Raw genomic sequence first — 13,195 nt, 5'->3', positions numbered from 1 at the left:
TTTTCTGTACCATGAACGGCAAAGTAATCCCGACGCGGGTGGAAGACAATTTCGATGGCCTTGTCCTTGTGTTGACGGAACAGCGTTCCCCTTTCGTGCAAGAATTTCGCAGATTGCGGCGCGTCGACCTGCCCCTTTAGAGAAGCAAGGCCTGCTGTGTCCAAGAACCACACCTTCAGCTCTCCGTCGTTTCCAGCTGTGATGCATCCGCTGTAGTCGGGGGAAAGGCCCAGAGCCCAGCACTCCCCATTCGTTTGCGCAATATGGGTTTCGATGCAGTGTCGCGAAGACAGGTCCCAAAGCTTGATCAGCGAGTCCTTGCCGGTCGTGAGGAGGTAGCCCTCGGCTGACGGGTCGCTGTCTAGCACCATAGCCTGGGTGTTGTCCTCATCTTCGACCTGCGCTTCCGGCTCGACAAACTGCAGCCCTGTAATCTGGTCCTTGTGTCCCCTGAGCTTGAACTGGCCAACCTCAGCCACGAGATCCCATATGATCACGTCGGTATCCTTGGAACCGGAGGCTAATCGCACACCCGACTTGTCGAATGCCAGCGTCGTGATCGCAGACTTGTGACCATTGAAGTTGACAATCACTGTCGCGATTTTGCTATCCCACAGCCGAATGCTGCCATCTTCGTATCCGACGGCGAAAACGTCCTTGTCGACTTTGCTTTGGGCGATCGCAGTGACCGGTACGGTGTTTCTATCGTCCCTCCATCGGCTCACGAGCTCTCCCTTCTTGATGTCCCAGCACAAAACCTCCTCATTCGCGGCTACGACTGCCTGGCCGGCGCCAGCTCGACCTTGGGCGTTCCAGACGAGGTTCGAGGTGTTGGATGCGACAATGCCGAAAGACTTGCTGTGCTCATACTTTCTATGATGATAGACCTGTCAGTCAATATTCCACCGAAAAAGTTTGCGATTGACTTACAGATATGACTTCACCATTGTTGCGGATTTTTTGGCGCCACCAGGCTCTTCAAAGGCTTTTGCGATAGAGGCACGTCCCTCGAACCTCGAAATTCTTAAAATTTGGAGTCTTCAAGTGTTATCGCGATGCGATAAGGATATGGGGCAACCGACTCTTTTATGGAACAATACCTGATATAACGATATGCTGCCTGCATAACGGGCATTACGTACGGACCTTCTCCTGGAGCATCACAGCCACCTTAGCTCCGACTGTGCTCGAACGTCACACCCCACTTGAGGTATCATCAGCTTCCCAACGACACAACCACAACTTGGGAGACAAGCTGGCAATTGGCCGTCGACAAGATGCTTCTCCTAGACTACCAAAACGTTCTCATCCAGTCGGTGTTGACTGAGAGGTTCTCTGGGTACGAGAGCATGGTTTCACGAGCTTCACCGCAATAGCTGCTAACCTCCAAGGCAGTGCCCCTCCCGCTCACATCGACCAGACCGTCTCTGATTTCGACGGCGTCATCTACCATATTTCCACTCCCGAGACGAAGACAAAGATTCAGCTTTCTATTCAAATAAGATGCTACAAGGACCTGGTGAAGTACGGCGCCGAGCAGGTGCTGCAGAGGGAATATGGCCAATACGTCGTTCCGCCCGAGCCCGGCTACGATTTCTCGGTCTTGATTGATCTCGAGAGTCTGCCGGAAGAGAAGGGTCAGTAAAACCGATGTGGGAGAAGTTTAGTTGGCTGATTGAAAGTGCAGAGGAGCGAGATGCGTTGATCATGAAGATGGCCTTGCTCAAGCGCAACGCTATGGCCGCGCCGTTCGAGGCCGCCTACGAAGAGCACTACAAGTTGAAGGAGGAGGCATCCAAGTACACATCTGAGGAGGCTCCCCAAGGCGTTCGGGAGGGCGGTGAAGTTATGGCTATCCACTACCGCGAGGAGGAGGCCATTTACGTCAAGGCCAGCCACGACCGTGTTACCGTTATCTTCAGCACGATATTCCGCGAGGAGACCGATCGCGTATTTGGCAAGATCTTCATCCAGGAGTTCGTCGACGCCAGACGGAGAGCCATCCAGAACGCTCCTCAAGTACTCTTCAGGAACGATCCTCCCCTGGAGCTGCAGGGAGTTCCTGGCGTTAGGGATACCGGCACCGGCGAGATTGGATATGTTACCTTTGGTAAGTGGCAGCGGTGGGGAGAAACCTCTCATGCTAACAGATTTAGTTCTTTTCCCTCGTCACCTCACTCCTCAGAGAATGCCCGACGTCATTTCTCACATCCAGACTTTCCGCGACTACTTCCACTACCACATCAAGGCGTCCAAGGCCTACATCCACTCGCGTATGCGCAAGAGGACAGCAGACTTCCTCCAAGGTGAGTCGTTACCAAAAGATCCGTAATCAATCCTGAAGCTAATTCTGTATAGTTCTGCGCCGTGCACGCCCAGACAGCGAAGAGAAGGAGCGGAAGACGGCGAGCGGCCGTACTTTCAAGGTGCAGGGAGCGTAAAAAGTTTGGAATTTTATCGCAACACCCGTGCCATAATTTCAGCTGAAGACTCGTTTCTGAGCCTAACTGCGAAGACGCGTCAGATTTGTAGAGGCGCAGACTCAATGCAAGCGATGCAAGATGGAATTATTCAAAAAATACTGCGTCGAGTCAAGGGAAGCAGTCGGTGGATATGCAGTGCAAGCAAAGATATAAAGATTCATGACCATGAGTTCGCGAAAAGTGATACGTGAGTAGACGAGTTCTGCCTTGGCGGTAGGGCTCTCAAACAGCTCTGATAGGGTGACCAATCAGATTGGTGGAAAATCATCACCGATTTGGACCAAGGTATGGTTATGAGACGGGATATGGAGAAAGCTTTCGTCGATGATGCAGAACGGAGCCGAACGGCTGGGAACAATGGCCGTCTAAGGGCGCGGCTCTCGTAGATGCCGGATCGACGTTCCCACTCAGGCACTAGGCGCGCTGATACCTACCGATAGGGAGCTCCCACGCAGCGGCAGCCTAGACACACAATTGCTATGCTGAGGTATAATATATAGTAAGGTACAGATATAGAAAAGGACTAAGTAACCCTAATAAATATAACCTAAGGTATAAATATAGAAGTATTATACTTAGTACTAAAAAATATAGAGGTTTCTAGAGAAATAAAGATAAAGTAAATAAAGTATAAATAACTTTTCCTCTATTATAATAGCTTTAATTACTAAAGTTATAAGAACTTTATTTTATATAAAAAGAGTAGTAATAAAATAAATAATTAGTACTTTCTATTTATTAAATAATATAATAGTAAATTAATAACTTAATAATTTTAATAATAACTTTAACTTAGAAAGTATTATATATATTAACTTTTTAATAACTACTAAAAGTATATAAAAACTATAATTAAGAGAAATATAAAAGTTTTTTATAAATATTATTAAGTTTAATATTAAAACTATTATTATTATATTTATTTTTAGTATTTACTTTTAAAAATAAACTAAACTATAGTTAATAGATTTATAAACTTAAACTTTATATTATACTTATAAGAAGTATTAATAAAAAATAATAAATTAAATAGAGTATAAGTTTACTAAAGTTCTTTAAAATAATAAATATACTACTTATAAAGTTACTCTACTAAAAATTTTATTAATTACTTAAATTACGTAAAGAGGGTAGGATAAAGAATTAAGGAATAAAGTAGTATACTAAGACTAATATAAGAAATTTAAATAAATAATAGGCTACTCACACCCTAAGGTGGGGGGAGGGTATATAATTACTATGTATTATGTGCGGCCGAAACACTGGTGGCCATATGAGTCGGTTTGAGTCAAAAAAGATGAGCTGACTGAGTGCGAGCCAGTGCTAAGGGTGCGAGTCAAGGTAGGGTTCTCGTCTGAAGTACCGCATGCCATCGCAGGTGGGAAAACTATGCACGACATTTGGATGAAAAAGAATTGGCGGTTAACCCGCCTGAACAATGCATGAATGTTCATCGCTCGTTCCGAGTCTTCTCAATCGAACAACCCAGGTCCCAGGGACAAATTTGGGTTGTTTCGTTTATGCGTCCAGCAGCGTGCTCTCACCCAGTGTTACTTGCTGTGCAGAAGCCATGGCGCCGCCTGGAAACGCAAGGTAGGTCGTAATTCTGAGCGAAGAGGGTCCATTAAGTGGAGGGATACGCGGAGTGATGGCGCTGATCTGAATAGCAACTTGCAATGAGAATGGGTCGGCAAGTTGTCTGCTAACCGTCGGTATCTATCCAAACTTGATATGTTTGCTGTGCACCTTTGTCGCCTTGAGCTTCTAAGAAAATTGAAGCACATTGACAAGCATGCGTTTGAGGAAAACCAATCTGGCAATCGACAGGCTCGTAGAGACGCGGCGAACCCGGATCCGCAGGGCCACCGTTGCCGTGATGTGGGTTTCTCCACGATCCCATTCTTCGCGAGGTGGACAGGCAAACCGCGTTGCCTGGCTCGCGTCGCATCATGTTCCCGTATCCGTATCAACCTCTCGAGGCATATCGTGGTCATGAGAAGCTGGCCCAGCGAAAGACTGGCTACAAGTGAACAGGGTCGTTCGCATTTACGGTGAAGTCCACGATGCCTCAACTTTGCAAAAGACACTGAATCTGAACCAAGCAATGCATCGTGGATAACTCACTATGCACGGCGATAGACGGTAGCTGGGATACCCCCCACCAAAATTGGCTGTGAGACCAAATGGGTTTGAAGACGGGGCGCCGTCAGCCCCTCTTCACCTCGGACGACAGAGGGAACTGGAGCAGGCAGGAGGCTTGATCCATGCCGGAGACCTCCAACACCCTTGCCCGGCTCTCATGGCGATTAAAGCGCGGCATTCACGGTGGCCGCCAAGCAATCAAATAGCCTCTGGTAAGAAACTGACGAGTGACGAGCACCAGCGCTTTGCCCGAGGGTCCGGATCATCACACTGACGGAAGTGTCGTCGCTCCAAATAAGGGCGGCCCCTTAAACCTTCACAAGGTGTCCCATGCGACGTGAACTTGGACAAGAGCGAACCGAATGGGAGAGACGCCAGTAGGTCGTGTCTGCACAGTCACACGCATCGCACATCGTCCGGATACCATGTGCAGTTAATGCAAGGGACGGCGGGCGGTGGGCAGATTTTGGGACGGTTGCACTGGAATGATTGGGCGAGGGAAGCTCGTACAGGAGTGATTTGGGACCTGACGCTACGGCGAATCTGGATGAGATGAGCCAGTCAGGACTCAGCGCGAGCCATTCCCTCGTCGAACACTGGCTGTGGGACCTGACAGTCTGCCACCAGCCAGTCACAGCGCCCCGTCTCCTGGATTTATGAACGGCTATCCGTCAAGATCTCCACCATCCGCCCGTCATCTGCTCTGCCCGCTCTGCATTAGCAGCGAGCTTGCTGCAGGACGAACGTGCACTAAGATACGGCGGGTCTGGCCTGGACCACGCCGCCGTCAATCAGCCCCAGATTCAGAATAGGGAGGCTGGAAGGAGAGAACGCCAGCTAACGGCCAAACGTCTCCCAAGTCCAAAGTATTCTTATGCTTCCAACATTGGCATTCTGTTCCTGCCTCTGTTTCCCTGTTCCACGAGGTGATCTGCGTGTCGTAATACCCGATTTACACGGGATGAGGAAACAGTGAACCTTTTCAGTAAACGCTTCAATTTTTATTCATTCCAGCTTCTCGTCACTCTTTTCACTGGCCGATACTACCTACGGCACCTGGGATACACGACGCCAGCCCCCCGGCACATCGAAATAGTCACCCCTGCCGACTGCAGCGCTCGAGGTGGAAGGTGAAAGTGGTTCCAGTGCCTCGCCCAGAATCAGACGGGAGACGGGGGTCCAAAGCCAGCCAGCCGGCCCAGCAGAGCAGAGAATAGACCGTGACTGAGGGACTTTCTCTTCCGTGTCTGCTCCTCTTTCTTTTCCTTCGACGACGACGACGACGGCTGCGACGCACATCTCGACCCCATTCCCCGAGCTTCCCGCCACGGAACGTCTCTGTCGCTCATTCCAATCGTTAATACCACGGGTAGGTGAATTTTCGCTTGGCTTGGCTGACTGACCCCTGACCGAGCCGCGAACCATCGGCGATCAGGACGTTGTCTGACATTATCGTTCAATCGCAGTCGCCCATACGTACACACGGCTATCGTGGCTCGCTCTTTCCCTTTACTTCAATTCTAGTAGACGCCTTATTCAACCGCTTCGTCATCCAGTCGATCTTCAACATTCGGCTCCAGTACCTCCCGAATCCACGAAAAAGCAACGAACCAACCGGCACCCGCAACTTTAGTCTGGAGAAGGGATACGAAAGAAGTGGTCAAAATCATCCAGAAAGATCAAACGACGATTAGTGCTTTGTATCAGGGAACATCCGGCACTTGCGATTCCAAAATCTGAGATTGTGGACAGCGCTGGTCGTCCATCTCAGCCGCAGTCATTGGTCGACAATTGGCCAGAGGTATCACCCTCGGGGAAGCCCTTACCTTGGCTCCTGTGGCGTCACTGGCTTCTAGAGATCGCCGCCTTTTTCCCTCCTGATTCCTTACCAAACTTGCACAGACACGTTGTGTCACTCCAGACGGCAGCACGGCAGCGAGACAACGCGACGGCACACGACAGTCGCGACTGCAGCCATCCAGGCCAACGGGGTCGTACACTCATTTTGAAGCCCAGGACAAGCTCTCTTCTACTTCGCCTCACATCACCGTTGCCAATACTTTACCACGCGCCAACTTTACGCCCTTTGCACCTTCCGGGATCCACACCGAGACAACGGACTCAGACCCTCACTCACACTCGTTGCTACTACCAGTCACTCTTTTTTTTCTTTCCTCGTTCCCTATTCGCTACAGTTTCTTTTTTCTCCCAACCCCAAACCCAAAATTCGAGAGAGAAAACGGTTCATACTGTCTCTCATCAAATTCAGGCTCATTTCACATCTGAAGTTCTGCTGTCACCAGCTTATCCCAACCCAGCTTAAGCGACTGCCAGCAGCTGCAGCATCTGCATCCGAGCACCTCCGCCCCAAAAAACTGTCAGTGCTTTGATAGGAGGTAGGTGCAACCCAGCTTGACCACCAATTTCCCTAGCGCAGGTGCAGGTGGGCCCACGCCTTCCATTCCAACTCCATCTTGCCTGGCGCTCAGCCTCTCTCCTCTCTCCACCACTGCCAACAAACAACAAACACTTCGCAGACAAAGGGCAAAGGGGAAGAGGAGCGCTCGTCACCACCTTGTCGTTGCCCTCAAATGGCAGCAAACAAGTTCTAACAGTATTTTTTGTACGACAGAACCAGGCGACAGAGTATCTTCTTTTTTTCCCGCTCTTCGAACCCGACACCTCACGCTCGTTTTTTATCTCCATTATTCGTCAAATCCTCACCTTCCGACTCGACGACTTTCCGTTTAATTTCGCTCCCCGATTTTTTGACGCGCCTCAGCGAATCGACCCGACCGACCGAAAATTCGAAGAGATTCATTCCTGCGATGGCCAGCGCCTAAAAAGTAGACTTCATCTGCAAATGCGACGCGAAGGACGATTCAATTCGACGGCATCAAAAATCCCCGACCCGAAACTTTCAATATCGAATATTCGCAAAATCCAAATACCACAACAGAGCAGCAGCCACGATGCGTTTACCTCTTGACAGGCGTCCTTCGCCGCGCCGCCGTCGCCATAGCCCGCATCTTCTGGCAATGGCTGCTCTTGCCCCATCTTTGGCAACTGCGATTCAATTCACCTCAGTCCCCGAAGCCAACCTGGACCTTTCGCAACTCGGCAGAATAGGTGTGGCTGGCGACTTTAGTGGCATCTCCCTCTATCAGTTTGAGGAGCAAAATGAGAAGCCTTACAACACTAACGGCAGCGAGTCGCTGCTTGCACAGCTGCCCAATGGCGCTTTCGCTTCAATTGTTTCCTCGGATGCTTCGATTCACGACATGTGCACATTCACGCTCGAAAACGGAGAGATGCAAGGAGTGGTAATTGGCGGTAATTTCACGAGCCTGAATGGTACACAGTCGCAGGGTGTCGCCATGTTCAACCCCAACACGACTGAGATCACACCTTTGGCTGGTCTTTCAGGTCAGGTTAACGCCCTTCTCTGCGACCAGGCCACCAACACAGTCTATGTTGGAGGTAACTTCCGCGCTGCTAACTCAACAAACGCTATCGCATGGGTCGGCACCGATGGATGGACAAACCTGCCCTTTGCCGGCTTCAACGGTCCCGTCACCTCTATTACCAAGGCATCCAATGGTCATGTTGTCTTTGGAGGCAGCTTCACTGGCTTGGGAAACACCAGCACTCCCAGCACTCCCGATGGCCAAATCATCAATATCTCCACTGCCAATATCACCACGGCTGAGAGCTCCACCACCACCGGATTCAGCGATCCTCGCAACATCATCTGCAAGACGAGTGGCGCCGACGGCTCTGGCAACACTTGGCTTCTCAAAGATGGCGCGCAGGGTTTCTGGCAGGCCACCTTCGGCTTTGGTTTCCAGCCCACCAAGCTCAGACTCTGGAATACCCATCAGGACGGTCGCGGAACCAAGACTTTCCGCTTCACTGCCTTCCCCCTCGGAGGCATTCTTAACATGACCTACCTTGATCCTGCTAGTGGCAAGAACGTCTCTTGCACGAGTGAGTGCCCTCTCACCGACGACAAGAATGTCACCTACACCGACTTCCACTTCGTCAACGTGGTTGGCATGAACCAATTCAGGATCGACATCTCTGCCTTCTACGGCGCTGGCGGTGGCTTGAACGGCATCCAGCTCTTTGAGGATGACATCAACTCGTATGCCATAAACGACTTCAACGCCCCGTCCTGCTCTGACAGCGACACTAAGTCTACGGCCACCACTTCCGGACCATGGTCGATCTCGCCGTCGCAGCAGAGCAGCTCTCAGTACCTGACCGCTAAGCTTTCTGGCACAATTTCAGCCAGTTCTGCCTCAGTCACTTTCCTCCCGGATCTGAAGGAGTCAGGCAACTACTCGGTCAACTTGTACACCCCGGGCTGCATCCAGGATGGAACTTGCCAGACCCGAGGCCAAGTCAACATCACTGGCATCATGTCGTCTACCGGCTCAAACAAGTTCACGACTTCCCTCTACCAAACCAACAACTTTGACAAGTACGACCAAATCTACTTCGGACCCATTGACGCAAGCACTGCGGATGGGTTCAGACCCAGCATCACCTTGACCCCATTGGCTGGCCAGTCGCTCGAAGAGATGACCATTGTTGCTCAGAGGGTTGGTTTCACTTTGATCAACTCTACTGGAGGCCTGAATGGCCTGTTTGACTTTGACCCCAAGTCGGCCACCGTCAACACCGACTTTAAGAGCTCCAAGATCAACCAGCTTGGTTCCTCATTTGCTGCAGGATCTGCGGTTACCAGCCTGGCAACCTCCGGTGACTTAGTTATCGTTGGCGGCAACTTCACGTCCAAGGATGCGCGCAATGTCATTGGTATCAACACTGCCAGCGAGGCGACCATGGCGCTTGACGGTGGCCTCAACGGAGAGGTCATGTCCATGAAGTTGAACGGCACTCAGCTCTACGTCGGTGGACAGTTCTCCAACACCCAAGACAATGCGGTCACCGGCCTCAACAACGTCGGCGTCTATGACACCTCAGCCAACACCTGGACTGCCCTCGGTGCTGGCGTGAATGGCAAGGTCTACCATGTCGTCCCGATGCTTGTCAACATTACGAGTGAGGACCAGCCTGAGTCGGTCGTCACGTTCACTGGCGATTTCACTGAGATCAATGCATTCGGAGATGACAAGGCCATCACAGTCTCTGGCTTCGCCGTCTGGGTTCCTTCTCAAAAGAACTGGCTGCAGAACCTCAGTGGCCCCGTCCCGGCCTTCAGCGGTATCTTGACCACGGGTATCCTCGATCTTCCTGGTGGAGGATCTATCTACGCGGGATCAATGACTTCTGCTACTATCGCTGCCAACGGAGCCGTTTCTCTGTCCGAGAAGTTTGGTCAGTTCCCCATCAAGATCCAGTCTTCTGCCACGAGCACCAGCTCTGTAAGCAAGCGCGACTCGGTTTCCAGTGGCAACATTACTGGCGTGGTCACCGGTGCCTTCTACACCGACAATGGTCGTAACATTACCATTCTCGGAGGACATTTCACTGCCGAAGGCGCCAACGGCTCCACTGTCAACAACCTCGTTCTCATCGATGGTTCCAACTCTAACACCATCAGTGGCCTCGGCTCTCAGATCCAGGATAACTCAACCTTCATTGCCTTGGCCGTCACTGGTGACATGCTGTTTGCTGGCGGAGACGTCCATGGCACCGTCAACAATGCTGCCGTCCGCGGCATCATCTCCGTCAACCTCCAAACGGCTTCCTTCAACAGCACGCAGCCCCCTGGCATCAGTGGAGGAAACGGTACGGTGACTGATATCAAGGTCCGCCCTGACTCTGGCGACGTCTACGTCGCTGGCTCCTTCGAGTCGGCCGGAGCTCTTGGCTGCCCGGGTGTTTGCTACTACGACACCTCCCTTGCGGGATGGAACCGCCCCGGAGTTAACCTTCAGGGCACCGGTCACGCCCTCATCTGGACAAGCAAGTCTCAGCTCGTCGCTGGTGGTAACTTCACCCTCAACGGCACGTCTTCCACGATGCTCGCCATGTACAGCCCCGACCGTCAAGCATGGTCTGGTTACCCCGGAGAAGACCAACTCCCTGGTCCCGTCGAGGCTTTGACTGCTGGATCCAGCGACCGCAGCCAGCTTTGGGTATCTGGAACCGCGTCGAACGGTTCCATCTACCTGATGAAGTACGACGGCTCTACCTGGCACGCCGCCGGAGTAACCCTCGACCCCGGTACCGTCGTCAACAGCCTCCAGGTCTTCTCCCTGACCGAGAACCACGACAGCACCAGCATTCTGGACTCAAACCAAGTGCTGATGATCACGGGATCCATTGGCGTTCCTGGATACGGTACGGCGTCGGCGGTGACTTTCAACGGTACAGCGTTCAAGCCATTCGCCCTCACCATCCACAACGGAAACACTGCTGGATCGATTGCAAGGATCTTCACCGAGAACGAGGACTTCTTCACCGACAAAGGTAAGCTAATTCTCTATGATACTGACTCTGAAACAATGCTGACTCTGTCGTAGCTGGCCACCTGGCCCTAGGCTTCGTTGTCCTCATCGGACTCGGTATCTCCCTTGCTCTCATCTTCCTCATGGTCATTGCTGGAATGGCGCTCGATCGTCTGCGTAAGAAGCGGGAGGGTTACACGCCTGCACCTACGTCGATGTACGATCGGGGCGGCGGCATGCGCAAGATCCCACCCCACGAGCTTCTCGAGTCGCTTGGCAAAGGCCGTCCAGGCGCACCGCACGTATAGCATGTGTGAGAAGCGTTCCGGTTTCGGGGTTTCACCAGGGTTTGCTTTCCGGCGTTTGGACTGGCATGGCGTGGGAAAAGGATATCATCGCGATTCGACATCTTTCATCGAGGGATGAAGACGGCTTCGGCTTCACACCCTCACCCGACAACACACAACAACACTTCAGTGACTGCTGTCTCGAGCAGTCTCAACCGATCGGCTGGGCCCGTCCCGTGCACGATCTGTGAGTGAGCCTTGTGGATCGCCTCGTTTTCTCGTTGCATTCGATTCTTCACGACCTGACGACCTTTGTTTAATGTCTACATGTTTATTATACCACTATGCGCGCCAAGTCGCTTTCTTTTCTCGGACACACTCGAATTATGTTCTTCGCGGAACATGTACAATGCAGTCGATGCAGCTTTGATATCAAGGCCGGCATGCGTACTATACAAAAACAATCACTTGGACGCGACAACCGTCTTCTATTTTCTTTTGGTACTTATGGTCTCGGATATCGAGGCATGGGAAAAAACGGAGTTCCCGAGGACGGAAGAGGGAATGGGATTCTTCAGCTAGAGGGCTGCCTTTGGGATTAGAAAGGAATGGGGGATTGGAAGTCTTGGTTTCGAAGTCTCCCGGCCTGAGCTGCATTCGACTCAGCTCGGAAGAGGCTCGCGATAGGTAGCATCAGCTTTTCGACGACACAATCGTCCACGTAGCTTAATATCCTGAATCCAAAGGAAAAGTTGTCCAAACACGATGGTTGTGTCTCATTCTCGTGCACACCACCACCACCACCACCACCACCACCACTATCCCGTTCTCGCTCCGCATGTGTGCAACACGATCGAGTAGCCGTTTCCCTCCCTGCCCCTGACAAATGTCTTAGACCCCGTCCAGGTCCGCCTCATGTCTCGCCTTGCGCGCGGCGCCTTGTACGACGTTGAGATTTTGTCGTCATGCACCATCATCGTGGTGGCTGCTTGCGTGGGTTCTTGTCGCATGAGTGAGCTGGCGCGATCCTCGATGATGATCATCATCACTCGTCTATTGTTTTTCCCCTCTCACAACTCACTCCCCCTTCCTCCTGGTGTTCCCGTTTCAACGCCCCCCCTCCTGTCTATCTCTGTCTCTGGCTCTAGGTCGCCTTGTTTGCGGTCGACAGAGAGTCGGGGGCCCATGGTACCGCGTGGCCCCGTGTGTGTGATGGTGGCATTCGACCGGAAGCAGGACAGCGCAAAGCTTCGAGAGCCGAGACCGACACACACAGAGATGGAGAGAGATCTATCTCGCGTGGGGACTCCGATCTCACGGCCTCGAGATCGCGGCTAGCAATGGCAGCGAGTACGCTTGCACTGAACCGGCGACAGGGAAAAAAAGACGTTTGCTCTCCCTCTCACGCCATGTTTTACACCGAGAACGGCTGTTGTGGTTCTCGGGACATCGGATCTCGCTTCGGATCGTCTTCGAGGCAAGCCTCGTTCACCCATCCCGCTCACGATTTGAAATCGTCGTGTGGGATGGCACTGCGAGACAGACATGTCACTGGGCTGGACCTTGACAGGCGATGGTAGTGGTGGTGACAAGCCCACTGAAGGGAAGACCGAATGTCACTTTAGGGTTTACGCTTTCCTGAGGGCGTTGAGATCTTGGTGAGGCGTTCTTGCACATTGAGACATTGCTAGCTGGATACGGTCCAATGCCACAATGATGGCGGGTGTAGGGTCTGGTTTGTGACTTTGTTGTTGTTTCTGGCCGTTCGCAGGGCGGTTGTTGGGTCGGAGCCTCCGCTTGTCTACATCATCGTGAGGTGGTGATACGAAGGCAGCCGAAGAGGGTAACTACATGGTGTTTCTAG

At 51.9% G+C, this 13,195-nt stretch overlaps 2 protein-coding genes across 2 annotated transcripts; both read left to right on the top strand.

The window, feature by feature from the left end:
• Positions 1–1,277: 1,277 nt before the first annotated feature.
• arc2 (Actin-related protein 2/3 complex subunit 2) lies at positions 1,278–2,441 on the top strand (the record flags this gene model as incomplete). Its single annotated transcript, XM_036632324.1, has 5 exons — positions 1,278–1,339; positions 1,396–1,637; positions 1,688–2,110; positions 2,157–2,306; positions 2,359–2,441. The coding sequence occupies 5 exons, from the start codon at positions 1,278–1,280 to the stop codon at positions 2,439–2,441; spliced, it is 960 nt and encodes a 319-aa protein (XP_036502065.1).
• Positions 2,442–7,663: 5,222 nt separating this feature from the next.
• rax2 (Polarized growth protein rax2) lies at positions 7,664–11,352 on the top strand (the record flags this gene model as incomplete). The annotated part of the gene is made up of 2 exons (XM_036632323.1): positions 7,664–11,066; positions 11,120–11,352. 2 exons carry the CDS (start codon positions 7,664–7,666, stop codon positions 11,350–11,352), a joined length of 3,636 nt encoding a protein of 1,211 aa, XP_036502066.1.
• Between the last annotated feature and the right edge of the window lie 1,843 nt (positions 11,353–13,195).

Source organism: Colletotrichum siamense (assembly GCF_013390195.1).
Source record: "Colletotrichum siamense strain Cg363 chromosome Unknown KSG_Cg363_contig01, whole genome shotgun sequence".
Lineage (NCBI taxonomy): Eukaryota > Fungi > Ascomycota > Sordariomycetes > Glomerellales > Glomerellaceae > Colletotrichum > Colletotrichum siamense.
This window is presented reverse-complemented; position numbering and strand designations above follow the sequence as displayed.